This window comes from Pan troglodytes, chromosome 6 (assembly GCF_028858775.2).
Source record: "Pan troglodytes isolate AG18354 chromosome 6, NHGRI_mPanTro3-v2.0_pri, whole genome shotgun sequence".
NCBI lineage: Eukaryota > Metazoa > Chordata > Mammalia > Primates > Hominidae > Pan > Pan troglodytes.
The window spans coordinates 83,167,596-83,195,550 of NC_072404.2; the positions used below are offsets into that span (position 1 = coordinate 83,167,596).

Sequence of the window (27,955 nt, forward strand, 5' to 3'; positions counted from 1 at the left end):
CTCGCAAACTCACTATTGACAGTGCACCTACTACCACCACCTGCTTTGTGCAACACAGGAAACACCAATAAACACTGGAGACAGTGTCAGGCCAGGCATGGTGGCTCACGCCTGTGCTCCCAGCACTTTGGGAGGCTGAGGTAGGAGGATCGCTTGAGGCCAGAAGTTCAAGACCATCCTCAGCAATACGGCGAGACCCTATCTCTACAGCGAGACCCTATCTCCACAAAAAGTTAAAAAAAAAAAAAAAAAGACACAGTCTCATTCCTTAATGAGTATAAAGAAGTAAAGTCTGTTTCAGTTACTAATTGCACCAGAAACCAATCCAAAACATAGTGGCAAAAAACAATTATCATCATCAGGGATTCTGTGATTCCAACAGGCCTGGCTTGTCTCTGGTCCACGACATGTGGGGCCTCAGCTGGGAAGACATGGAGTCTTAAGTGTGATCAATGGGAGGGGGCTGGAATCATTTAGAGGCATCTTCATTCACAAAACCAGGAGCTGATACTGGCTGTCAGCCAGGACTTCAACTGACCTATGTGGAACCTGTCCATGTGGCCCCTCCTTGCAGTCTCCCCATTTCGGCTGGTTTGGGCTTCATCACAGTCCGGCAGCTTACTTCTAAGGGCAAGCATTCCACGACAACACAGCAGAAGGGCATGGCAGTTTTACAGTGCAGTTTGGCAATCTCATAGCGTCGCTTCTGTCCTACTTTATTTATTGGTCAGGGCAATCACAAAGATGTGCATAGGCTCAAAGAAAAGAGACATAACCCCGACCATGCGATGGAAGAAGTGACAAGGTCATGTTATGAGAGGAGTGTGTGGGATGGGAGATAGGGCTGTGGCCACCTGCAGAAAACAGCATCTGCTACAGGCTGTCATGGTAGCACAGGATGGGGATTTAGCCTACCTGAGGGGTCAGTCAGCAAAGGCCTCTGGGAGGAAGTGAGATCTTCGGCTGAGGATGTGAGGGGCTAAAAGGAGAATGAGGAAGAGTTTCAGGGAGAGGAATCAATGAGACGAGTCCAGAGAGGCTGGTGAGTTGGATGGTTTGCTTCAGTATGATGACAATACAGAGGGGCAAGGAGACTGGTGCAGGAGAAGAGAGAAGGTGCCATGTGCTCTGGGTCGTGTCTTCTATGCCAGACTCCCTTAGAAGAGGAGCAGCCTCCAGTCAGCGGTGTCCCAGGAACACGGAGGCTGGACAGGACAATGGCAGCCAATCCCTGCTCCCAAACTGGTGACAGTGGGGAAAAGCTGCATGGTCTAGATCCACCCTGCTCCCTGGCCCCAGTATAGAAGATCAAATTCAATCTGCCCAATCTTATCCAGGTAAAGTAAAGGAAGACTGGAAAAAAGAACTAATCCATGGCTCCATCTGCCCATGACTTTCTCTGCTGATGCCGGAGGCAGCTATGGATAAAGAGACGGCACACAGCATGTCCCGACGCAGTGGCGGTGGGGAGACCCCACAAGTCCACAGGAAAAGAGTTAAGTTGCTGCCACCTGGGCATCCGCTATTCTCTGCTCTTCTGCCTCATCCTCAATTCAGACCATGATGGAGCTGATTTTCTCCCATTTTATACCTTGGATTGAATGGTCTCGAGCTTCTGGTCTTGTCTCCAGAGTCACATCCAAGAGGTTTATCTTTCAAATAAATGCTATGTATCAATGTACAGTATATATAATTAATGCATGATATCAGACTAAATAATAGATAAGACAAGAGATGAAATTAGAGTTAAGTAGGGACCTGATGATGAAGAGCCTTGTAAATCAGGGAGAGTCTGGGTCATGTGCTTCTCCAGACACAATTTCGACATGGCCGTAGGCATGTACCACTGATGACGCGGACACTGAATTACCCGCCGTGCTGGTCTGTGGCTGTCAAGTTTTGCTCATTCTGCTTCTGCGGGAAATGCCCTGACTCAACTTGGGAAAACCCACTTAGATCTTGTTTTGAAACGGAGTCTTGCTCTGTTGCCAGGCTGGAGTACAGTGGCGCGATCTCGGCTCACTGCAACCTCTGCCTCCCGGGTTCAAGCGATTCCCCTGCCTCAGCCTCCCAAGTAGCTGGGACTACAGGCATGCACCACCATGCCCGGCTAATTTTGTGTGCGCGTTTTAGTAGAGACGGGGTTTCACCATGTTGGCCAGGATGGTCTCGATCTCCTGACTTCATGATCCACCTGCTTCAGCCTCCCAAAGTGCTAGGATTACAGGTGTGAGCCACCACGCCAGGCCGGAAAACCCACTTATCTTTTAAGATTCAGCCCAACTGTCACCACCTCTGGGAACCTGTCCTCAGTCCCAAACATATGGCCACCCTCCCTTTGGGGTCCCCTCTCTCCCGTGTCTCTTTTCATTACATTCCTATCAGTTTACTGCACTGTGCTGCGTGTCTTATTTCTCCCACTCTGGCCTGTGGGCTCTTTGAAGACATGGGCTGTATCTCGCCTATCTTTTGATCCCTCACGTAGGATATGGTGCATGGCGAGCACTCACTAAAGGTGTGCAGAGTACTGCATGAGGAAAAACTTCATCCAGGCCAGGCGCAGTGGCTCATGCCTGTACTCCCAGCACTTTGGGAGGCCAAAGAGGGAGGACTGCTTGAGCCCAAGAGTTCAAGACTAGCCTGGGCAACATAGCAGAGATCTCGTCTGTACCAAAACAACAACAACAACTAGCTGGGCATGGTGGCGTGAACCTGTAGTCCCAGCTACTCAGGAGGCTGAGGCAGGAGGATCCCTTGAACCCAGGAAGTCAACGCTGCAGTGAGGTATGATCGCTCCACTGCACTCCAGCCTGAGTGACAGAGTGCAACCCTGCTCTTAAAAAAATAGAAGGTTCATTTATAAACAGAAGTGAACAGGAATCTGACTCTTGTACTTTGGTGGGAGTTGGGGTTATCTTTTACTTGAGGCTGAGGCTATGTCAAAACTAGGGATATAACAACAAGCACCATGTACCGAGTGCTGCTTCTGTGCCGCAGGCTCTCCTACATGCTTGCCACACATTTGTCTATTTCATCCTCCCAATAGTCCTACTCCATGTCCAGCAAGGAGTGAAAAGGCTGAGGCGAGTCACAGGGAGAAGAGGGCCCCAGTGAACAGACGAAATGAGGAAGAAGATCTGGAGAGGTCGCACGAGCCAGAGCGCAAAGGCACAGTGGCTGCGGTGCAGGCTCTTTAGCAAGGTGCTTTGGGCTGGAGATGGGGTTTTACTGCCTGTTGCGAGATGGGACATGAGACACAATCAACATGCAAATGGGTAGGATGTTTCATCACACGGAAGCAAAATGTATTGCCGCTAAAATGAGAAGTAACACCCTGAAGGTTATCAAGACAACAATTTTCAATGCCAAATGTTGTTTCCAGTTCCATAGGAGATGGAATAAGCACACCCATTACATTCTCTTCTAATTACAACTAAAAACCCTGTTCAAAATACATGAAGCAGCTGGGCACGGTGGCTCATGCCTGTAATCCCAGCACTCTGGGAGGCCGAGGCAGGCAGATCACCTGAGGTCAGGAGTTTGAGACCAGCCTGGCCAAAATGGTGAAACTCCATCTCTACTAATAATACAAACATGAGCTGGGTGTGGTGGCGAGCGCCAGTAATCCCAGCTACTCGGGAGGCTGAGGCAGAACTGCTTCAACCCAGGAGGTGGAGAATGCAGTGAGCTAAGATTGCGCTATTGTACTCCAACCTGGGGGACATAGACAGACTATCTCAATTAAAAACAAATAAATACATACATGAAGCAACGATCCAATCAATCAAACCAACAAATTCTGGAAAGGTAGAGAAGAGAAGGGCTGACCCAGTGGTGAGTTCCCAGGGTGGTTTGATGGTTTGTTCTTTGGCCTCCTATATACCCTGTCTTATCTGTTAGAGCAGAGTCTACAACCAGGAAATCCCAGTGCCCCCTTCATCCCCCAACCCCCGCAAAAGGAGCCTCATCTTTCGAGCCAAATGACAGCAAAGAGGGCGGCCCTGTGGGACAGTGCCCTTTTGACTACACACACCCTACTCTAGGAAAACAGCCTGAAAAAAGCTGCACCTTCCCCTGCCCCAGATACTGTAGAGACTGTGGAACAAAGACCTGTTGACCCTCCCCACCTTGGGCCAACACAAGCAGAGGTGGCATCTCTCCCCTCTCCACCAAGCACTGGCAAGACTGTGTGGAAGGGCCCTGCTGACCATCCACAACCTGCACAAGACTGAACCACAGTAACAAGGTGGCACCCCATCCTCTCTCAAAGACAGTGAGGAGCTAGAAGCAAGGATTCTCCAACCCATTTCCCATTCCCCGTCCCACCCGCCGCAGAATATTCCTCTCTAATCCTAATATAACGTCGTGTACATTTCTGTTACATTCGGATTAAAGACAAGTTCTGTTTAATAATAACTCCAAGAACAGTTGATATATATTTTTTTCTTTTAGAACAGGAGTGAAAGTATATTAAAAAGCTTTAAAGCAGTAAAGAAAGGAAGGAAGGGAAGGAAAGTACACTTGGAAGAAGGCCAAACCCAGTTTTCATATTTTATTTTCGCATTGAAAATCAGTCAGATTTACTTCAGGCTCAAAAGTGTGTTTATGCAAAATTAAATGAACGCTAGCAGCAAGCTGCACTTTTTTTTTCCTAAATGGGAAATGGGTTAAATATGTGTAGAAGTCCTGGCCATGCCCTCCAAGTGCCCATGTGTGAAAACAACCAGGATCAACACAGCAAAAGCTTTGAGAGCTCAACGGCAATGTGGAATACTCTGAGGTTTCAAACTGGCCTCCAGGGCTGGGTGCGGTGGCTCATGCCTGTAATCCCAACACTGTGGGAGGCGGAGATGGGAGGAACACTTGAGCCCAGGAGTTCAAGATCAGCCTGGGCAACAGAGTGAGACCTTGTCTCTACTAAATATAAAAAATTAGCTGGGCGTGGTAGTGTGTACCTCTGGTCCCAGCTACTCAGGAGGTTGAGAAGAAGGAGTGACTGAGTCTGGGAGGTTACAGCTGCAGTGAGCTATGACTGGGCCATTGCACTCCAGCCAGGGCAACAGAGCAAGACACTGTCTCCAAACAACAACAAAAAAACAAATTGGCCTCTGGGTTGCACACAGGTGTGGGAGGCCAGAAGAGCTCTGCAAAAACTTAGAAAACTAAATTGATCTTAGAACCAGAGCCCTGCTGGCCACAGAAAGTGCAACCCGAATCTAAACAGGTTGAGTGCCTGCTAATATAGAATATTTATACAGGAACTACATACAGCCTCATAACATAACACTCAAAGTGTCCAGGATAAAATTAAAACTTATTCCTCATACAAGAACCAGAAAAATCTGAACCCAGAAAAATTACTCCTCATACTAAAAACCAGAAAAAATCTGAATGAGGAAAGACAATTAACAGATGGTAACACTAAGATGACAAAGATGTTGGAATTATTGCATAGGGATTTTAGATGAGCTATCTTATAAATGGCCCAAGAAGTAATTATGAACACTCTCGAAACACACTGAAAAATATAAAGTCTCACTGTGTTGCAGGAAGTCAGGGACCCCGAACAGAGGGAACAGCTAAAGCCATGGCAGAAGAACATAAACTGTGAAGATTTCATAGACATTTATTAGTTCCCTAAATTAATACTTTTATAATTTCTTACACCTGTCTTTACTGCAATCTCTGAACATAAATTGTGAAGATTTCATGGACATTTATCACTTCCCCAATCAATATTTTTGTGATTTCCTATGCCTGTCTTTAATCTCTTAATCCTGTCATCTTCATAAGCTGAGGATGTATGTCGCCTCAGGACCCTGTGATGATTACGTTAACAGCACAAATTGTTTAAACAATATGAAATCTGGGCACCTTGAAAAAAGAACAGGATAACAGTGATGTTCAGGGAACAAGGGAGATAACCATTAGGTCTGGCTGCCTGAGAGCTGGGTGGAACAGAGCCATATTTCTCTTCTTTCAAAAGCAAACAGGAGAAATAACGCTGAATTCTTTTTCTCAGCAAGGAACAGCCCTGAGAAAGAGAATGCGTTCCTAGGGGGAGGGCTCTAAAATGGCCGCTCTGGGAACCTCTGTCTTTTACGGTTGCAGATAAGGGAGGAAATAAGCTCCTGTTTCCCATAGCGCTCCCAGGCATATTAGGACGAGGAAATTCCCGCCTAATAAATTTTGGTCAGACCGGTTGTCTGCTCTCAAACCTGTCTCCTGATGTTATCAATGACAATGCATGCCCAAAACTTCATTAGCAATTTTAATTTTGCCCCGGTCCTGTGATCTCGCCCTGCCTCCATTTGCCTTGTAATATTTTATTACCTTGTGAAGCATGTGATTTCTGTGACCCACACCCTCATCATAGACTCCCTCCCCTTTTGAAAATTACTAATAAAACCTTGCTGGTTTTGCAGCTTTGGGGGCATCACGGAACCTGCCGACATGTGATGTCTCCCCCGGATACCCAGCTTTAAAAATTTCTCTCTTTGTACTCTTTCCCTTTATTTCTCAGACTGGCTGACACTTAGGGAAAATAGAAAAGGACTCATGTTGAATTATCGGGGGCGGGTTCCCCCGACATCATTGAAGATATGTAGAAGAACTACATTGTAATTTCAGAACTAGAAATTACAATAACTAAGTAAAAAACTCAATGGGTGAACTCAATAGCAGAATGGAGCTACAACAGAGAAAAAAATTAGTGACCTTGATGATAGAGCAGCAGAAATGATTCAATCTGTATCGTGACAATCTTGCCATAAGAAAAAAAATTACATAGAAATAATCCCATTTGACCAACAGAGAGAAAACAAACACACACACAAAAAAAGAACAATGGGACAACAGCAAAAGCTCTCACATTCATGTCACTGAATTCCCAGAAGGAGAGGAAAGAGTGCAGTGCCCAAAAAACATCTGAAGAGGCTGGGCGCAGTGGCTCACGCCTGTAATATCAGCACTTTGGGAGGCTAAGGCAGGAGGATCACTTGAGGTCAGGAGCTCAAGACCAGCCTGGCCAACATGGTGAAACCCCATCTCTACTAAAAATATAAAAATTAGCCAGGCGTGGAGGTGCATGCCTGCAATCCCAGCTACTCAACAGGCTGAGGCAGGAGAATCACTTGAACCAGGGAGGTGGAGGTTGCAGTGAGCTGAGATCACACCAGTGCACTCCAGCCTGGGCGACAGAGTGAGACTCTGTCTCAAAAAAAAAAAAGCAATGAAGAAAAATCCAGAAAGATTTTTTTCAGAAGGAAAAGTATACAAATTAAATTTTAAAAAAGAAATTTAAAAAAGCAATAAGAGGGTAAATATCTGGGTGAATATAATTTCTTGAGTTTAGAAATTATATTTGATGGGCGAAAGCAAAATCATAACATTATCTCACGTGGTTCTCAACGTATGTAGAGGTGATATTCAAGACAACAACACCATAAAAAAGGGCAGAGGGGCCTAGAAAGCAGTAGAGTTTCTACATTCCACTTGAACTGGTAAAAGGTTGATACTAGCCAACGATCATAAGTATGTATAATATAATCTCTACAGCCACCTATAAAATCCTATACAAAAATATATACTAAATGGCATACTGAATTGATTTAGCATGGCATATGAAGTTAAATGGCATACTAAGAAATGTCTAAATACCCCATAAAAAGGCAAGAAAAGGCAAACAGGTATAAAAAAACCCTGAGGGAACAACTTAGAAAAGAGATAATAAAAACCCATCTAAAATTAAGTATAAATCTTCTAAACACAGCAATCAAAAAGGTTGTTGGAATCTGTTTTTTTAAAAATGACTCATGGCCAAGTGTGGTAGCTTATGCCTGTAATCCCAGCACATTAGGGGGCCGAGGCGGGGGGAATCACTTGAGCTCAGGAGTTTGAGACCAGCCTGGGCATGATAGTGAGACCCCATCTCTACAAAAAGAAAAAAAAAAAAAAGATTAGCCAGGCATGGTGGCACATACCTATAGTCCCAGCTACTCGGGAGGCTGAGGTGAGAGAATCACTGAAGCCCAGGAGGTCAAGGCTGCAGTAAGCCGTGACTGCACCACTGCACTCCAGCCAACAGAGTAAGACTCTGTCTCAATAAATAAATAAATAAATATCAATAGTCACATAAGATGGCAGAGTAGGAAGCTGTAGTGTAGAGATCAGTCCCTTCACTGAAGCAACCACTGAGCTAGAAAGAGTGATTGGAATCAGCTCTTTTGGAACTCTGAAACATGACCAGAAACTCCTAACAACCAGAGACATACTTAAACAATGAAGAGAGAGGCTGCTGATCTTCACCAGTGAGTGGCATGTGCCAACCAGCCAACACTCCCCCATTCCTGAGCCTGAGTTCCCGAAGCAGCTGGCTGATGCCAGGGTGAGCAGCGGAACTCTGTCCTCCAAAACCGTGGGTTCTGCACCTTGGTGGGTCCAATGGGTCTCTGAGGACCAGCCTGGATGCTTGCCTTGGTTTATTTGGCCCTCTCAGCAACAGTGGCTTCCCCAGGGACACCCTTCAGAAGATTTTATTAAAGAGACAAAATCCTCCTCTGCCCCACCCCATTTAAAGCCACCTATTTAAGGAAATCCATGTTAGGTGGCTGGCTGACTGCAAAGATAATGACACAGAAATTTCAGTGACCACACAAACACAAGGAAGAAACGCTTTGCAAAAATAGTTTGGAAAAGTAACAAACGGAGAGCTCCAGACCTCAACAAGAAAACCCAGCAATCCCAGGTGACTGAGAGAATCACATTTTGAGGGTCATTACATTGTAACACTTAAAATGCAACGTTCTCAACAAAAAACTATAAAATATACAAAGAAACAGGATATACGGAAGCTTAGACCATTACAGGAAAAAAACAGCAAAGAAAATCAGCAAACAATACAGTAACTGAACACCATCATCGACCAATGGAACCTAACTGACATTTACAGGAGACTTCACACAGCAACAGCAGGGTACACATTCTTCGCCCATAGAAGATTCAGCAAGATTTACCAGAACCTGTGTCATAAAATAAATTTTTTGAGATGGAATCTCGCTCTGTCGCCCAGGCTGGAGTGCAGAGGTGCAATCTTGGCTTACTGCAACCTCCGCCTCCTGGGTTCAAGAAATTTTCCTGCCTCAGCTTCCCGAGTAGCTGGGATTACAGGCATGCACCACCACGCCTGGTGAATTTTTTTATTTTTGAGACGGGGTTTTGCCATGTTGGCCAGGCTGGTCTCAAACTCCTGACCTCAGGTGATCTGCCCACCTCAGCCTCCCAAAGTGATGGGATTACAGGTGTAAGCCACCATGCCCAGCCAAAACAAATCTTAAGAAATGTAAAATAAGTGAAATCATACAAAATATGTTCTGTGACCGTAAAAGAATTAAACTAAATCAATTTAAAAAAGAAACCAGAAAATCTCTAAACACATGGAAATTAAATACACTTTTAAATAATTCATGGGTCAAAGAGTAAGTCGCAAGGGAAACTGGAAAACATATTGAATTATTTAAAAGTGAAAATATAACATGTTGACTGGTCTCAGCAAAAATGGCAGAGTAGGTAGCTCCAAGTCCCCATCCCCCCACAGAAACATTGATAAACCAAGCAAAACTGTCTGAATCAACTTCATGAGAACTGTAGAAAAATAATCAAAGGTTTACAATAACCAGATCATCTGATGTGGCTCTTTGTCCCCAAGCACATCTCATCCTGAATTGTAATCCCCAGGGGTCAAGGAGGGACCTGGTGGAAGGTGACTGGATCACGGGTGCGGTTCGCCCTATGCTGTTCTCGTGATAGTGAGGGAGTTCTCACGAGATCTGATGGTTTTTAAGTGGCAGTTAAACTTCCCCTGCACTCTCCCCTCTCTCCTGCCAGCCAGTGAAGAGGGTACTTGCTTCTTGTTAGCTTTCCACCATGGTTTTAAGTGTCCTGAGACCTCCCCAGCCAAGTGGAAATGTGAATCAATTAAAACTCCTTTCTTTATAAATTACCCAGGCTCAGGCAATTCTTTCCAGCAGTGTGAAAACTGACTAATACTCCAAATGAACACTGAATCAAGAAAAAAGCAACTTCAAAATGGTAGGAAAACTGGGTTTTTTTACTTGCCCTTGCCCCACAACCTTCCATGGTTCAGTGGGAGCCTTGAAGATGGCAGCCCACATTCCCAGCATGGTTTCTGGTATTGAAGGCAGCAGAGCAGACCTTATTCTCAAAGCATTGTGTTTTCCTGTTCTCAGCTGCCCGAGGGCTGCCAAAAGGACTGATCTGCCTTTGTTTCACCTAACCCAGAACTCACGCAGGGCAGAAAAGTGGCCACACAGAGGGTATTCCTTGAAAACACTGTAAATCAAATGCATACCTCACTGATGCCTAGGCAAAAGATTACAGTTGAGGCAAACTAGAGGTGTGCTAACAGCATGGGAGAAGAAGTTGTGGAGTTTCTATGGGAAATTCGGGTACTGAAATTTGGACCTGCCCATGTGTACTATGGAATTTCAGTAGCCATGCACATGCTGAGTGCAGAGCACATTCTCAGAATAGACCTGAGAAAGGATGCTGAGCTTTCATCTGTGGCTCCTCTCCATCCTCCCTGCAGGGAGGGAGTAAAGCCTAGGGCAAAGCTGTACACAGACTGGGCCGGGTGCAGTGGCTCATGCCTGTAATCCCAGCACTTTGGGAAGCCGAGGCGGGCAGATCACTTGAGGCCAGGAGTTCGAGACCGGCCTGGCCAACATGGTGGAACCCCTGTCTCTACTAAAAAATACAACAATTAGCCGGGTGTGGTGGAAAATTAGCCAGGTGTGGCGGCACAAGCCTGTAATCCCTGCTACTCAGGATGCTCAGGCAGAGAATCACTTGAACCTGGGAGGCAGAGGCTGCAGTGAGCTGAGATCGTGCCACTGCACTCAAGCCTAGGCAACAGGGCAAGACTCTATCTTAAAAAATAAATAAATAAAAAGTTGTACACAGACTGGCTAAGCCCTGAAGGACTGCTCCAGTGCCCCAGCACAGTGGCAATCCACAAAGAGGGAAAGAGCTGGGTTTTTCTTTTTTTTTCTCGTTTTTGGCTCCTGGCATTCAAGGAAATCTCTGTTAAAACACTAGTTGAACACAAGCTAATGGCAGAGAGACTTTCAGAGATTGCACATGTAAAAGAAGACACACTTTGCAAAAATGGTTTAGAAAGTCACTGAACAAACAGCTACAGCCCACAGCAAAAGCAAACCCAGGGATGGTGGGGAGGATAAAATAATTTCCAGTTACCCCATTATAATACTCAAAATATCTGATTTTCTTTTTTGAGACGGAGTCTTCGCTCTGTCGTCCAGACTGGAGTGCAGTGGTGTGATCCCACTCACTGCAACCTCTACCTCCCTGGTTCAAGCAGTTCCCCTTCCTTAACCTCCCAAATAGCTGGGATTATAGGCGCATACCACCATGTCCGGCTAAGTTTTGGGATTTTTAGTAGAGATGGGATTTCACCATGTTGGCCAGACTGGTCTTGAACTCCAGACCTCAGGCAATCTGCCCACCTCGGCCTCCCAAAGTGCTGAGATTACAGGCATGAGGCACTATGCCTGGCCCCTTTTTTTCTTTTTAATTTTACTTTTCTCTTTTTTTGGGGAAAAGGGATTATAGGTGTGAATCACTGTGCCTGACTCCAATTTTCAAAAAAAAATTACAAACCATGCAGTGACATAAAAGAGTACAGCCCATTCACAAAAGAAACAAATTGTCTTTAAGGAAGCACAGACATTGAAAGTACTAGACAAAGACTTTAAATCAGCTGTCTGAAATCTGCTCAAAAAGCTAAAAGAAACGATGAATAAAGAGTTAAAGGATACAAGGAGAACAATGTCTCAACAAAATGCAGAACATCGATAAAGAAATAGAAAATATTATAGACAGGTAAGGGGCAGTGGCTCATGCCTGTAATTCCAGCACTTTGGGAGGCTGAGGCGGGCAGATCACCTGAGGCCAGAATTTCAAGACCAGCCTCAGCAACATGGTGAAACCCCCCCTCTACAAAAAATACAAACAATTAGCCAAGTGTGGTAGCAAGTAGTCCCAGCTACTTGGGAGGTTGAGGTGGGAGAATTGCCTGAGTGTGAGAAGTCAAGCCTGCAGTGAGCCAAGATTGCACCACTGCACTCCAGCCTGGGTGACAGAGTGAGACCCTGTCTCAAAAAAATAGAAAAGAATGTATTATAGACAAACTAAAGCTTACAGAAAAAAATAAAAAAGGAAAAAAATAGAAATTATTGAAAGGAATCAAAGTCTGAAGCTGAAAAGTATACAAAAATTAGCCAGGCATGGTGGTGGGTGCCTATAATCCCAGTTACTCAGGAGGCTGAGACAGGAGTATTGCTTGAACCCAGGAGGCAGAGGTTGCAGTGAGCCAAGATCACACCATTGCACTCCAGCCTGGGTGACAAGAACGAAACTCCATCTCAAAAAAAAAAAAAAAAAAAGAAAAGAAAAAGAAAAGTATAAAAATGGAAATGAAAAATTCACCAGACTATTTTGAATTCATTTGAGCAGATGGAAATCACTGAACACACGAAGACAGGTAGATGAAACTATCCTGTCCATGGTTTTTTTTTTTTTTTCATGAGTTTCACTCTTGTTGCCTAAGCTTGAGTGCAATGGCGCGATCTCGGCTCACTGAAACCTCTGCCTACTGGGTTCAAGTGATTCTCCTGCCTCAGACTCTCAAATAGCTGGGATTACAGGCATGCGCCACCATGCCTGGCTAATTTTGTATTTTTAGTAGAGATGGGGTTTCATCATGTTGGCCAGGCTGGTCTTGAACTCCTGACCTCAGGTGATCTGCTCGCCTGGGCCTCCCAAAGTGCTGGGATTATAGATGTGAGCCACCGTGCCCAGCCTGAATTGTATGCTTTAAAATGGTATGTGGACTGGGTGTGGTGGCTCATGCCTGCCTGTAATCCCAGCACCTTGGAAGGCTGAGGTAGGAGGATCGCTTGAGACCAGGAGTTCAAGATCAGCCTGGCAACACAGTGAGATCCCATCTCTACAAAAAATAAAAATAAAAAATTAGCCTGAGTCGGGCCGGGCACAGTGGCTCATGCCTGTAATCCCAGCACTTTGGGAGGCCGAGGCAGGTGGATCATGAGGTCAGGAGTTCGAGACCAGCCTGGCCAAAATGGTGAAACCCCGTCTCTACTGAAAAGACAAAAATTAGCCGGGCACGGTGGTAGGCGCCTGTAATCCCAGCTACTCTGGAGGCTGAGGCAGGAGAATCGCTTGAACCCAGGAGGTGGAGGTTGCAGTGAGCCGAGATCACACCACTGCACTCCAGCCTGGGCCACAGAGCAAGACTCTGTCTCAAAAAAAAAAAAAAAAAAAATTAGCCTGAGTCCTAGCTACTCAGGATGAGGTGGGAGGATTGCTTCAGCCCAGGAATTAAAGGCTGCAGAGAGCTATAATCACACCACTGCACTCCAGCACAGGCAACAGAGTGAGACCCTGTCTCAAAAAAAAAAAAAAAAAAAAAGGTGCGTGACTTTCACCTCAATTAAAAAAAATAAAACATATAAAAACCTGTCAGCAGGGCATGGTGGCGCATACCTGTAGGCCCAAGTATTTGAGAGACTGTGGTGGGAGGATTCCTGGAGCTCAGGAGTTTGAGGCTTCAATGAGCTATGATTGCACCACTGCAGTCTGACCTGGGCAACAAAGGGAGATGCCATCTCTTAAAAAACAATGCCAAATTCTGTGAGATGCAGCCAAAGTAAACTTTAGGTAAATTCATAGCCCTAAATGCTTACAGAAGAAGCAATAATAAAAAAAAAAACTTAAGAATCTGAGCTTCCATTTTAAGAAACTAGAAAAAGAGCAAAATAACCACAAAACAAACAGAAAGAAGGAAATAGAATTAATATAAGAGCAGGCTGGGGGGGGGGTGGCTCACACCTCTAGTCCCAACACTTTGGGAGGCTGAGGTGGGCAGATCTCTTAAGGCCAGGAGTTCAACACCAGCCTGGCCAACATGGTAAAACTCCATCTCTACTAAAAATACAAAAATTAGCCAGGCGTGATTGCATGTGCCTGTAATCCTAGCTACTCCCAAGCTGAGGTAGGAGAATCGCTTGAACCCAGGAGGTGGAGGTTGCAGTGAGCCAAGATTGCGCCACTGCACTCCAGCCTGGGTGACAGAGCAAGACTCCATCTCAAAAAATAAAAATAAAAAAAAAATGTAAGAGTAGAAATCAGTGAAGTTAAAATAGAAACATTTAAAAAATCAATTAAACCAAATGTTGGCTCTTCAAAAAGATCAATTAAAAATAAGAAATCCCTAGCCAGACTAATCAAAGAAAAAAAAAAAGCAAAGAGAGAGGATGCAAATGACCAGCATCAGGAATAAAAGGGAGGCTATTAGCACAGACCCTGCATGCATCAAAATGAGATCAAATATTACAAACAAATCTAGGCACCCAGCTCCCACCCTCATTTTTTATAAGTGGGAAAAAGACCCAGAGATCAAATGACTCACTCAAAATGACAGTCAATGACAAAGCAGGGCCTGGGGCCTTAGGACTGATTATCCAAATGCCATCAGAGAACGAGCTAAATCAGAAGCACCTAGTGAGCTTTTAAAAAATAATTCTCCAGGGCACAACCCCTGAGATTCTGATTCAGTACGTTTTGGAGTGATGCCTAATATTCTGAAAATGCCAAAAGCTCAACAGATGGTTCTCTTGCTTGGCCAGGTTTAGAAAATGCTGTGTCCCACATTACCACCTTCACTCATATGACGACTGTAGAGAAAAGCATAAAAATCTGGTGCTCAAATATGTTTAAATTTAATATAAAGCACCGGGCGTGGTGGCTCACGCCTGTAATCCCAGCACTTTGGGAAGCCGAGGTGGGTGGATCACGAGTTCAGGAGATTGAGACCATCCTGGCTAACACAGTGAAACCCCATCTCTACTAAAAATAGAAAAAAATTAGCCAGGCGTGGTGGCACATGCCTGTAGTCCCAGCTACTTGGGAGGCTGAGGCAGGAGAATGGTGTGAATCCTGGAGGCGGAGCTTGCAGTGAGCCGAGAGTGCGCCACTGCACTCCAGCCTGGGCGACAGAGTGAGATTCTGTCTCAAAAAAAAAAAAAAAAAGTAATATAAAGCAGGCAGAATAAATCCTGTGATGGTGACCGGGTGAATGCTCTTGAGAGAAATCATGATCTGGAACACCCGTCTCCGACATTTCCCATGGCAGTTAACATTTTTCCACTTTATTCAAATACACATTTATTTGTCAAATATTTGCTGGGTACCAATCACTCTGTGCTAGGTATTGGGGATACAGTCATTTGCATCACAAAGTCCCTGCTCAGTGTAATAAGCACTCATTGAGCACCTACCTATGTGTGAGGAACTGTGCTAGGGGGTATCAGAAACACACAAAATAGGCCGGGCACTGTGGCTCATGCCTGTACTCCCAGCACTTTGGAAGGCCAAGGTGGGCAGAACACCTGCGGTCAGGAGTTTGAGACCAGCCTGACCAACATGATGAAACCCCATCTCTACTAAAAATACAAAAAAATTAGCCAGGTGTAGTGGTCGGTGCCTATAATCCCCAGCTACTCAGGGGCTGAGGCCGGAGAATTGCTTGAACTGAGGAGGCAGAAGTTGCAGTGAGCTGAGATGGCACAACTCCACCCCAACCTGGGCAACAGAGACTCTGTCTAAAAAAAAAAAAAAAAAAAAGAAAAGAAAAGAAAAAGAAACACAGAAACACAAAATAAAACAGAGCCTCTCCTCTCAAAGAATTCACCCTCGCCAGTCGGAGACAAACTATACAACGCCTTCCCAGGTATCTCATCCCGTTTCTTAAGTCCAAATTCTGTTTCCACATTGAAGACTCCAGCATTTTTTTTTTTTTTTTTTTTTTTTGAGACAGTCTCACTCTGTCGCCCAGGCTGGAGTGCAGTGGTGCAATCTCGGCTCACTGCAACCTCTACCTCCCAGGTTCAAGTGATTCTCCTGCCTCAGCCTCCCGAGTACCTGGGATTACAGGCGCCCACCACCACACCTGGCTAATTTTTTGTAATTTTAGTAGAGACAGGATTTCGCCATGTTGGCCAGGCTGGGCTCACACTCCCGACCTCAGGTGATCCACCCACCTTGGCCTCCCAAAGTGTTGGGATTACAGGCGTGAGCCAACACGCCTGACTGACTCCAGCATTTTTATCTTCATCTCAATCTCATCCCTAAACTCAAAACCAACATATGCAACTGCCTACTTGATGTTTCCATTTGGATATCTAACTAACACCTCAAACTAAACATGTGCAAAGCCAGGTGCAGTGGGTCATGCCTATAATCCCAACACTTTGGGAGGTCAAGACGGGAGGATCGCTTGAGCCCAGGAGTTTGAGACCAGCCTGGGCAACTTAGTGAGACCCCATCTGTCTATTTATTTTTAAAACATTAAAAATTGTTTTTAAAGAAAAAAATAAACCTAACACGTGCAAGACCAAATTCCCAATTTCGCACTCTCCCACCAAACTGGTTTCTCCCGCAGTCTTTGCCAACTCAATAAATGACAACTCCATTCTTAAAGTTCACCTAACAAAAATCCTGGAGTCATCCTTGACTCCTCTCTTTCTCTTACACACTGCATGCAAAGCATCTGCAAATCTTTTGGGTCTACTTTCTTTTTTTTCTTTCCTAGACAGGGTCTTGCTCTGTTGCCCAGGCTGGAGTGCAGTGGCGTGATCACAGCTCACTGCAGCCGTGACTTCCCAGGCTAAAGCGATTCTCTCACCTCAGCCTCCCAAGTCCCTGGGACTACAGGCACGCACCACCAAACCCAGCTAATTTTTTATTTTTTTAGAGACAGGGTCTTGCTATGTTTCCCAGGCTAGCCTTGAACTCCTGGGCTCAAGTGATCCTCCTGCCTTGGCCTCCCAAAGTGCTGGAATTACAGGCCTGAGCCACCACACCTGGCCAGGTCTACTTTCAAAATACATCCTGCATATGACCACTTCTATCTGCAGCCGCCTCTCTCATCCATACCTCTGGCTTGTTTTGCCTGGAGTGCTGCCTTATAACCAGGACCCCTGTTTTGACCAGAGTTCTCCTATGAACTGTTCTCAACAGAGAGGCCAGAGAGATCTTTTTAAAAACACTAAGTTGAATCTCATTAGTCCTCTGTTCAACCTGCAAAGATTCCCATTTTATTCAGAGTAAAAGACAATCCTTATGATCCTCACCAAGGCGTGACATGACTCCCTGCTCCCTCTTGGATCTCAACTCTCTCCACCTTTGCCTTTGCTGAACTTCACTCCAGCCTCATTGGCTTTTTCTGCTGTTCTAAACATGCCATGCATATTCCTCTCTGGAATGCTGTTCCTTTGGAGGTAAGCATGGCTCTCTCTCCACCTCTTTCAGCTCTCTAAGTATCTTATCAGTGAGGCCTTTCTCAACCATCTTATAAAAAGTAATCACTTCCACTCCCAAGGAACTTTTTTCCCGTCACAGTAATTGTCACCATTTGACACATATATTTTATTTTGTTTATTATTATTATTTTTTGAGACAGAGTCTTGCTCTGTTGCCCAGGATGGAGTACAGTGGCACGATCTCGGCTCACTGCAACCTTAGCCTCCCAGGTTCAAGCGATTTCTGGCTAATTTTTGTATTTTTAGTAGAGATGGGGTTTTGCCATGTTACCCAGGCTGGTCTCGAACTCCTGACCTCGGCCTCCCAAAGTGCTAGGGTTACAGGCATGAGCCACCACGCCCAGCCTTGACACATATATTTTAGTGTCCATCTTTTCCTGCAATAAAGTGTAAAATTATTAGGGTAATGTGTTCAGTTCACTATCTTATTCCCAGTGCTTAACAGTGGCAGGCAAACAGTTAATGATCAGTACATATTTTGTGAATGAATGTGACATGTTCTAATAGAAGTAGGAAATAAACACTTCGTGGGATGGGTAAACAGTGGGAGTCATGGCCAAAAATAGTTTAGAATGGATCATTTACTGCAATGGTTTTCAAGCACTTTTCTTTCTTTTTTTACAGAATCAGGGTATCACTCTTGCCCAGGCTGGAGTGCAGTGGTACAATCATAGCTCACTGCAACCTGAGAACTCTGAGCTCAAGCAATCCTCTTTTACCTCAACATTCCCAAGTAGCTGGGACTACAGGTGCGTGCCACCATGCCCAGCTAATTTAACTTTTTTTCTTTTTTTTGAGAAAGGGTCTCACCCTGTCACCCAGGCTGGAGTGCAGTGGCACTATCACAGCCCACTGCAGCCTTGACCTCCTGGGCTCAAGCAATCCTCCCACCTCAGCCTCCTGAATAGCTGGGACTACAAGTGCATGCCACCACTTCTGGCTAATTTTTAAATTTTTTTGTAGAAATGGGGTCTCCCTATGTTGCCCAGGCTGACCTCGAACTCCTGGGCTCAAGTGATCTGCCCACCTCGACCACCCAAAGTGCTGGGATTACAGGCATAAGCCACCATGCCCAGTCCAGCATATATATATTTTTTTAAACTGGAACTCATTTTTTTAAATGGAAGCACAATCTGAAAAAGGAATAAAACCCAAAGATTGACAATGGGCTAGAAAACCAGAAATCCGCAATTCAGCTTCTTCCCCTTACTCTCCCGTTTGAACTCATGATGCATCTCAAAGCCCAGCTTGAAAGCCACAGATCTAGAGCTTGGATGGCATTCTAATGAGCTAAGCATCTAAACCGACCATAGTTGGGAGCCACTGAAAGTTTTTGAGCAGGTAAATGATAGATTGATTGATTTATTCATTTTGAGACAGTCTTGCTCTGTCACCCAGGCTGGAGTATAGTGGCGCGATCTCAGCTCACTGCAGCCTCTGCCTCCTGGGTTCAAGTGATTCTCCTGCCTCAGCCTCTGGAGTAGCTGGGATTACAGGGGTGCACCACCACGCCTGGCTAATTTTTCTATATTTAGTAGAGACGGGTTGGCCAGGGTGGTCTCGAACTCCTGACCTCAGATAATCCACCTGCCTCCACCTCCCACAGTGCTGGGATTACAGGTGTGAGCCATTGCGCCCGGCCTAAATGATATATTTAGATCCATGCTTTAGGAAGATTAGTCTCAAGAGAATGGGTAGACTGAACAATGACAGAAGAAGATGGCAATCAGGAATATCAAAGAGAAGACTGCTGCAATAGGCAAGCTAATACTTAAAAGTACAGAAGGAGGGGCCAGGGGAGAGCAGTGAGAATGCAAAGAACAGAAAAATGGAGACAGCTGTCTAGGACCCGGCACCTCCCAGAAGGAAAAGGACGTTCAGAGTAAAATCTGTCAGTTTCATGCCTTAGTGACTGGTGAATTTAGTGAACGCACAGGAGGTGAAAGGCTGGGAGAGGAAGCAAATACCACCACTTCAGATTTAGACAGGGTCTGAGGTATGAAAAAGGTACATACAACTGTCCTACAAACAGATGAAATGCAGTCCTCACATGTTATGCCCTGTTGGGAGCCTTTAGGAGCCATCTGGACAACCCTGGTCATTGAGATGGTGTGGAAGAGCAAGAAGTGCTCCAAGAGTGTCCAGAACAGACAGGCCGGGTGCTGTGGCTCATGCCTGTCATCCCAACACTTTGGAAGGTGGAGGTGGGAGGACGGCTTGAGGTCTGGAGTTGGAGACCAGCCTGAGCAACACAGCAAGACTCCACTTCTATAGAAAATTTTTAAAAATTAGCTGGGCGTGGTGGGCAGGCCTGTAGTCCCAGCTATGTGGAAGCTGAGGTGGGAGGGTTGCTCGAGCCCAGGAGTTCAAAACTGCCATGAGCTATGATCACGCCACAGCACTCCAGCCTGGGCAACATAGGGACATCCCATTTTTACCAAAAACTTTTAAAATTAGCCAGGCATGGTCAGCTGTGTGCACCTGTAGTGCCAGCTACTTGGAAGGTGGGGTGGAGGATCTCTTGAGTCCAGGAGTTGGAGGCTGCAGTAAGCCATGATAGCACCTCCGCACTCCCAGCCTGGGCGACAGGGATGGAGATCTCTCTCTCTCTCTCTCTCTAGAAAGTTTTTTTTTTTTTTTTTTTTAATGAAGTTTCACTCTTGTTGCCCAGGCTGGAGTGCAATGGCACGATCTCAGCTCACTGCAACCTCCGCCTCCCAGGTTCAAGCGATTCTCCTGCCTCAGCCTCCTGACTAGCTGGGATTACAGGCGCCTGCCACCATGCCCAGCTAATTTTTGTATATTTAGTAGAGACGGGGTTTCACCATGTTGACCAGGCTGGTCTTGAACTTCTGACCTCAGGTGATCCACCCACCTCGGTCTCCCAAAGTGCTGGGATTACAGGCGTGAGCCACCATCCCTGGCCTAGAAAGAGTCTTTATTTATTTATTTATTTAAGACAGAGTCTCGCTCTGTCGCCCAGGCTCTGCACCAGAGTGCAGTGGTGCGTTCTCTCCTCACCACAACTGCCGCCTCCCGGGTTCAAGCAATTCTCATGCCTCAGCCTCCAAGTATCTGGGACTACAGGCGTGTGTCACCACGCCCAGGTAATTTTTGTATTTTTAGTAGTCTCACTCTGTTGGCCAGGTTGGTCTGGAACTCCTGACCTCCGGTGATCCGCCCGCCTCAGCCTCCCCAAGTGCTGGGATTACAGGTGTGAGCCACCAAGCCCGACCGAGACCTTGTCTCTTAAAAAAGACAAAACGGGGGTACGGGGAGGGGGCAGCACAGAACAGAAACAGAACTCTGGGGAACAGAGACACGGCGCCGAGTTGAGCAGAAACCAGGGCAGGAGCACCAGGCAGAGATGGAAGACTGAGTTTCATCGAAGGAGTGGGATCCTGGGACCCAAGGGAGCGGGAGCACAGTAAGTAGGGATGAAGATGGCGAAAGCACGACCTGCCAGAGCACTTGCTGACGAGCCACACTCCACACCTACTACGTGCTGTCACGTGCTTGACAAAACCGACACACAACGCACAACGCTAAAGTTTATTGCTCAACAATGCAAATACAGTTAACATTACTGTACGCTTAAAAATGGTTAAGACGGTAAATTGTATGTTATGTTTTTGTTTTTTGAGATGGAGTCTGGCTCTGTTGCCCAGGCTGGAGTGCAGCGGTGCAATCTCCGCTCACTGTAAGGTCCGCCTCCCAAGTAGCTGGGACTGCAGGCGCCCACCACCACGCCCGGCTAATTTTTTTGTATTTTTAGCAGAGACGGGGTTTCACCGTGTTTGCCAGGATGGTCTCGATCTCCTGACCTCGTGATCCGCCCGCCTCAGCCTCCCAAAGTGCTGGGATTACAGGCATGAGCCACCATGCCTGGCCATGTTACATGTTTTTTTAACCACAATTTAAAATTAAATGAAGGGGGCCAGGTGCAGTGGCTCACGCCTGTAATCCCAGCACTTTGGGAAGCTGAGGTGGGCAGATCACAAGGCCAAGAGTTCAACAGAGTGAACTCCTGGCCAACAGACTGAAACCCCGCCTCTACTAAAAATATAAAAATTAGCCAGGCATGGTGGTGTGCACCTGTAATCCCAGCTACTTTGGGAGGCTGAGGCAGGAGAATCGCTTGAACCTGGGAGGGGGAGGCTGCAGTGAGCCGAGATCATGCCATTGCACTCCAGCCTGGGTGACAAGAGCGAGACACCATCTCAAAATGGAAGCAAGGAAGGAAGGGAGGGAGGGAGAGAGGAAGGAAGAGAGGGAAGAGAGGAAGAAAGGAAGGGAAAATATGTATTATCTGGGCAAGTAAAATGCAGATGAAGGAAAAGGACAATGATCATTTGAATGGAAGATGGATCCACTGTAATCCAGGTATGGGAGAATACTGAACACTAATGTCAAAAGAAACAGAATGTGCTGACGATCTGCAAGGCATTTCACAGAAGACAAAGAACACAAACCATGGAGAGAAGACTAGCACAATCAAATAGTGGGAGGTGAGGAAGGTAGACAGAATTCATGATTTTGGAATGTGCACAGTTTATCATCAGACATTCTGAGAAAGAAGGAAGTGAACTATCTCACTGGTACTGCTATATTGTCAAGTAAAATATTCAACTAGGTTAAAACTGTCAGACATATCAATTTGGAGGCAAGCTGCAAAAATACACAGGAAAAAAGGTCTTAGAAGTTGAGATTAGATAAACTCTTTTACGGGATACAAATAAAACCAAAAAAGTGGAAAATGGGTTCTAGGAGGACACTCCTGAAAAGGCAAGAAAAGGAACCGACATTCACTTATGAAATTCACACTTCCTGAATGTCTACTATGGACAGAGCATGATTCCAGTTATGGGGAAGGGGAAATGAACACACAGACAGGTCATAAATGATCACTGGGGAAAGAGGGGAAAGCTGAGGGAGCACTATATCATCACATCAACTGAGCATGGACTTGGGGAAATAAGGTACACCACAAGCTGTGACTCAATTCACAAGCACAGGTGGAGGACGAGGTTTTGGTATCTGAATGCCTAAAGAAATAAATAAAATCGAGGGCAGAAAATAAGTCCAAGGTATTTTTAAAGCAAGGAAGGAAAGAAAATGGAAGATAAAAAGAATGAACATAAAAGTCTCAAGTTAATTTTTATGTCAGACTTCTGAATGCCCCAAAACGAAACAATTCTGTAAGGCCGGGAGCAGTGGCTCAGGACTGTAATCTCAGCACCTGGGGAGGCTGAGGTGGGCGGATCACTTGAGGCCAGGAGTTCAAGAACAGCATGGCCAACATGGTGAAACCCTGTCTCTACTAAAAATACAAAAATTAGCCAGGCTTGGTGGCATGTGCCTGAAATCCCAGCTACTCAGGAGGCTGAGGAAGGAGAATTGCTTGAACCTGGGAGGCGATGGTTGCAGTGAACTGAGATCATACCAGTGCACACCAGCCTGGGTGACAGAACAAGACTACGTCTCCAAAAAACAAACAAACAGCCCACAACAATTCTGTAATGGCGAGGGAGTAAATAAGTGACCAATAATGCTGGAGGAAGAGGAAGTGAATGGGTCCCCAGTATAGGTTAGAATGAAAAAATCCCTACCAATGTAAATCAAATATAAAATAAACAAAAGAGTTCATGTATGTGTGCGGGAAGGAAAGTGATATTTGGGGGTTGGGAGGTGTTACTGAGGGTACCAAATACATATAAACAACTCCTTAGTCACTCCCAAAGGTCTGGGATGAGCATTTTTTAACATTTGATACTCTACTAACTTACCTGGACTATGCTGACATGGAAATTCACCTCCCGTGATCCATGGCTCCTCTCCCTGCTCCAACTTAATGATGACATTTGGCTTGGTGATATTATATCTTGTTAATGGGAAAAGAAGAAGGACTTGGGCAAGTTGCTCGGCTTCAGAATCTCCGAAGTACAAGATGTTGCCACCTCATAAGCTGCAAAACAGAAATGCTCCATTTTTTACCTAATCAAAGTTAGAACCTTAGAATGAAGAATAATATAAACACTGCAGCTAGTGCCCACAAGGAATTAAATGGTGTCGTCGCTTATTTCTTCAAACTCGAGCATAAAACCCCATTCAACTGAGAGCATTCAGAAAGCAAGCTATCCTCACCCAAGGAAACTAGATGGCTGTAGTTCTCCAACATCACATCCCTGTATGTTATCTTCTCATCAGGGTCCAGTTGCCGCCACTCCTCCTGGGTGAAATCCACAGCCACATCTTTGAATGACACTGGCCCCTGTAATGGCAACATGATCAGAATTGGGAGATATGGAAAAGGGATAGGGGGATAACATTTTACAAAGCTCACCGGTGAAGTTAACCATGAACATTGTATACCTTATTTTATGTTACAGATTATGGAAGGGAAATCATATTGGAAACACATATCCTTTGGGGTCCTTTATATATATACAAAAATAAAAACCCAAAACACAACTGAGCTCCTATTTTGCAACTCAACTGCGTTTTGGGGATATGAGATGAGTGAAACACCATGCCTGCTCTTAGAAAGCAGACAACCTAATAAGGAGATAAACATGTAAACAAACACAAGCATTTTACTCCTTGTCACTTCTTTTAGTCTTCTTCGCTGCCAGGCCCTCCCCTTCTCCGGGACCTCTTCATGTTGGAGTGCCCACCACTCAGTTCCTGGTCTTCTTCTTCCTAACTCACTGCTCTGGGGCTCTCACCTAGTTTCAGCTCCTTGTTCTTTTGGCTCGTTTATTCTCATAGCCAGTGGCCTCTGGCTATCTGCATGACTGATTTTATCTCAAACATCTCAATCTCACAGCAATAAATATTCGTTAAATGAATGAATGCCCAAAGCTGTTATTAGAGTAATGCAGACAAGGTGAAGAATGATTTAACAAAAGAGGATCAAATTATTTTAACTTTATGCCATCAGATTAGGCTTCACAGACTCAGTTAACTTGAAGTCCTTAAAGATGAATTGTGTATTCTATGGGATGAAGGGGAGGAAGAATATGATGAGGTGTAAAAGTACCAATGGCAAACATGAAGCAGCTTCAATTTTTAAGAGGTTGGGGCTGGGCATGGTGGCTCATGCCTATAATCCTAGCACTTTGGGATGCCGAGAAGGGAAGATCGTTTGAGCTCAGGAGTTCGAGACCAGCTTGGGCAACATAGTAAGAACTTCATCTCTGCTAAAAATAAAATTTTTTTAAAAAATTGGCTGGGCATCATGGCACATGCCTGTACTTCCAGCTACTTGGGAGGCTAAGGCAGGAGGATGGCTTTAGCCTGGGAGGTCAAGGCTACAGTGAGCTGTGAATGCAACACTGCACTCCAGCCTAGGCAACAGAGCAAGACCTTGTCTCAAAAAAAAAAGAAAAATGCAAAGCTCCTGGGCTCCAGCAATCCACCTGCCTTGGCCTCCCAAAGTATTGGGATTACAGGCTTGAGCCAGCATGCCCCGCCCAAACTTGTAGTTTAGAAAAAGGAAGTGCCCAGTAAGCACGTTGCATTATCCTATTATTTATAAAGAACATATCAACAAGGGGTTCAAACCCAGTGATACAGCTAGGACCATGTAGATCCCAAGAGATAGCAGAGGCAGAGCTGCTAGGCTGGTGGGCTGAGAAACTAAAGCAGAACATCCAAGCTTATCCACAGGCAGGCCACAGGAGCTGATAAAATCACCGAGAGAGAGTAATAACTTTCTGGTTTAAGTTAGTCCAGAAGGCAAGGAGGTGGTAGGGGTTAGAACACTGATCAGCCAATAAATAACATAAAATTACATGTCAATACCACTTACATCAATACAAATACCCAAAATGAAACATAACCAAACAAAATCCAGTACCAGATTAAAAACATAATATACAACAGACAAATAGGACTTATTCCAATAATATAGACTAGTTTAATATTTGGAAATCTATTAATATGATAAGCCACTGTAACACAGCAAAAAAGAAAAATCTTGTATCCATGAAGATACTTGAAAAAGCTTGACAGAAAAAGCTGATTTAAAAAAACAAACTAAAGAAAATAGAAACTGATGGATACTTCATTAACATCAATATTATTATATACACAAATATAAATATTACACCCTAATATGCAATAGTACGTATGATATGTGACGTATGTATTTCAATTACACACAAGCACATATATACAGTTTGCGTGTATACACACACACACACACACGCACACACATACACTCTTATGCCTCAGTCTTCTCGGTCCGAAAGTCAGGATTTTACTTAACAGGGAAAAACTACGTATCTTCCCACTAAGATCAAGAACAAGGTATTAATAAAATGCTCATTATCTACAATTAGAGAAGAGAAAACAATTAGAGGAATATAACTAAGAAAAAGTAAAAGTGCTTGGGCACAGTGGCTCACGCCTGTAATCCCAACACTTTGGAAGGCCGAGACGGGCAGATCACCTGAGGTCAGGAGTTCAAGACCAGCCTGGTCAACATGGTGAAACTCCATATCTACTAAAAATCCAAAAACAACAACAACAACAACATTAGTTGTATTATTAAGGTCAACTTAATAATACAGAGATATCAGTTTCCCTAAATTACTTTATAAATATGCAATCCCAATAAAAATACCAAAAAGCTTTTTCCTGGAACTAGATAAGCTGACACTACAGTTCATATGAGGTGGAAGAAAACCAAAAACAGCTCAGGGAAAAAAAACATTTGGACATGGATAAAACTGGATCCAGGCCAGGTGTGGTGGCTCATGCCTGTAATCCCAGCACTCTGGAAAGCTGAGCCAGAAGGATTGCTTGAGGCCAGGAGCTTGAGACCAGCCTTGGCAACATAGCAAGACCCTATCTCTACAAAGAAAAAAATATATATATTAGAAAAAACATATATAGAGAGACATGAGGACTTCTGCCCTCAGGTGTGACAAATTAACAGGTACTGGATATACCCTCCAACCTGAAACAGCACACACCAAAGAACAACAAAATCAAAAACAGAAAGAAAAATAAAACGGAGAACATATATGAAGCAATGATTTTTTTTTGTTTTTTGTTTTTTGAGATGAAATCTTGCTCTTGTCTTCCAGGCTGGAGTGCAATGGCACAATCTCGGCTCACTGCAACCTCTGTCTCCTGGGTTCTAGCAATTCTTCTGCCTCAGCCTCCCGAATAGCTGGGATTACAGGCGTGCACCAACACACCCGGCTAATTTTTATATTTTTAGTAGAGATGGGGTTTCACCATGTTGGCCAGGCTGGTCTTGAACTCCTGACCTCGTGATCCGCCCACCTTAGCCTTGTTGTTGTTGTTGCTGTGATTACAGGTATGAGCCACCACGCCTGGGCTGAAGCAATGGTTTTCAAGGCACTGATTATCAGGCAGTAGAGTTATCTATGAGTGATGGGAAATAAACAAGGTGAACCAATCAACTTCTGCCTTGAGCGTTTCCAGGCCATGGAGCAGGGAAGAAGAACAGAGGCAGATGTGAGGAGAAAGAGTTGTGAGATGGGAAAATGGGCAGGAAATTACAACCCATAAGGAAGAAAAGAATCAGTCCATCACAACTGGCCCAGAATTGACACAGAGTTCACAACCGGCACAGAGCACTGAGAGAGTTCATCGTTCTATTCCAAATGTTCAAAAAAATCAAGACAGGCAAGATGTAAAAAAGACCCACGCTAACCTTCTACAGATAGTACAATATCTGAGATGAAAATTATACTGGAAAAGATGAACAGCATCGTGGAAAAAAGAGATTAGAGAATATAAAGACAGCAACAGAAGTTACATAAAATGAAACAGAGAAAAAAGAATTAAAAGCAAATAAAGAGCAACAGTGTGTTGTGGGAAAATTTCAAGTGGCCTAATATACAGGCAACAAGAATCAATGGAGGGGAGGTGGTGGGTACTTGAAGAGATAATGATAAAAATGTTCCCCAAGTGATGACACCATAAACCCAAGATCCAAGAAGTTCAATGATCCCCAAAACAGAAACATGAAAAAAATGATACCATGACATATTGCAATCAAACTGTCCAAAACTAGTGACAAAAAGTTTAAAACAGTAAGGGGTGAAGAAAAAAAGATATGTTATATATAGGGGAACAAACATGAGTATGAGATCAGATTTCTCTTAGAAAAAAATGCAAGCAGGAAGACAACAGAGAAACATATTTAAAGCACTGTGGAGAAAAATCCAGCAAAAACACCTTTAAAAGCAAAGACACAATGAAGACATTTGCAGACATATAATAATTAATCATCAACTAGAAGAAATGTTAAAGAAAGTCCTTCAGGCAGAAGTAAAATGACAGCAAATAAAAATTTAGATTTACACAAAGGAATGAAGAGTACCAGAAATGGTAACTGTGTATTTTCTCTCATTACTTATATCTCTTTAAAAGATACCTGGGCCAGGTGTGGTGGCTCACACTTGTAATCCCAGCACTTTGGGAGGCTGAGGCAGATGGGTGACCTGAGGTCAGGAGTTCGAGACCAGCCTGACCAACAT

At 44.7% G+C, this 27,955-nt stretch overlaps 1 protein-coding gene across 2 annotated transcripts in view; it reads right to left on the reverse strand.

Annotated features, from left to right (window-relative positions):
- The window catches only part of POM121 (POM121 transmembrane nucleoporin), a 57,045-nt gene extending 33,336 nt beyond the window's left edge, over window positions 1-23,709 (reverse strand). For both annotated transcript variants that reach the window (XM_063814533.1, XM_054655810.2), the window contains exons 1-3: window positions 23,583-23,709; window positions 23,225-23,403; window positions 13,603-13,700 (exon numbers count right to left, since the gene is read on the reverse strand). In XM_063814533.1, coding sequence (XP_063670603.1) covers window positions 13,603-13,700; window positions 23,225-23,299 — 173 coding nt within the window. In that variant the 5' untranslated portion in view covers window positions 23,300-23,403; window positions 23,583-23,709. The remainder of the gene's footprint in view (window positions 1-13,602; window positions 13,701-23,224; window positions 23,404-23,582) is intronic.
- Between the last annotated feature and the right edge of the window lie 4,246 nt (window positions 23,710-27,955).